The sequence below is a fragment of the Egretta garzetta genome, unplaced genomic scaffold (genome assembly GCF_000687185.1).
Source record: "Egretta garzetta isolate BGI_Z169 unplaced genomic scaffold, ASM68718v1 scaffold390, whole genome shotgun sequence".
Lineage (NCBI taxonomy): Eukaryota > Metazoa > Chordata > Aves > Pelecaniformes > Ardeidae > Egretta > Egretta garzetta.
The window spans coordinates 12176-12844 of record NW_009258382.1 but is presented as its reverse complement, the minus strand read 5'-3'; the positions used below and the strand labels follow the sequence as shown (position 1 = coordinate 12844).

The 669-nt window shown below is 64.6% G+C and overlaps 1 protein-coding gene across 1 annotated transcript in view; it reads left to right on the top strand.

The window, feature by feature from the left end:
- MYO18B (myosin XVIIIB) overlaps window positions 1–669 on the top strand; it is a gene marked incomplete at its 3' end in the record, with an annotated part of 31268 nt that overhangs the window by 18772 nt on the left and 11827 nt on the right. The window contains 1 exon segment of the mRNA XM_035896716.1: window positions 75–245. Within this exon segment, the coding sequence (XP_035752609.1) occupies window positions 75–245 (171 nt within the window).

Below are 669 nucleotides of genomic sequence, written 5' to 3'. Positions count from 1 at the left end.
GCTGGAGGCGCCGAGCTCCGCTTGGGGTGGCTCTGCCTGACGGGTTCGTGCCCCCCCCGTGCCCCCCTCCCCAGTTGGCAGGAAGCAGTTCATGAAGTTCGAGTGTGCAAGCAACGCCGGGGAGGTGCTGGGCTGCGACCTGGAGGAGCTCACCACCGCTGCCTTCAAGCACCACCTGAAGCAGATCCTGGCACAGGTCACGGCACGCGGCAGCCGGCCGCCCCCGGCGGAGGAGAGCCCGGCAGGTACCGGGATGCTGCATCCCCTTCTCCTGGATTTACGGGTGACAGGGAAATGCTGTGCTCTGTGCCGCTCCGGACTTTTCTTTTCAGGCAGAGAGGGCCATTTAAGTATGCTCATATTAATTAAATTATTAACCGTGCTCTGTCACGTAGCTACCCTCAGCGCTCACTGACTGCCTGTCGCTCCTCAGGGACACCCGAAGATCAGGTGAATTCGGGGGGTGCCACTGACAGATGGGGGACGTGGCTTAAACGCTGCGCGAGCTCTCCCCAGAAAGGCAGAGGAGGAAAAAAACCCCCCCAAACCAGGAGGGCAGCGGGGTGGGCATCCTCCCCCGTGCCCACCAGCGAGGCCGCCCCGGCGCTGCGCTGCGTGCGCCCACGTGCTGCGAGGAGACCTGGCGACGGCGGGGGGTGGGGCTGCTGC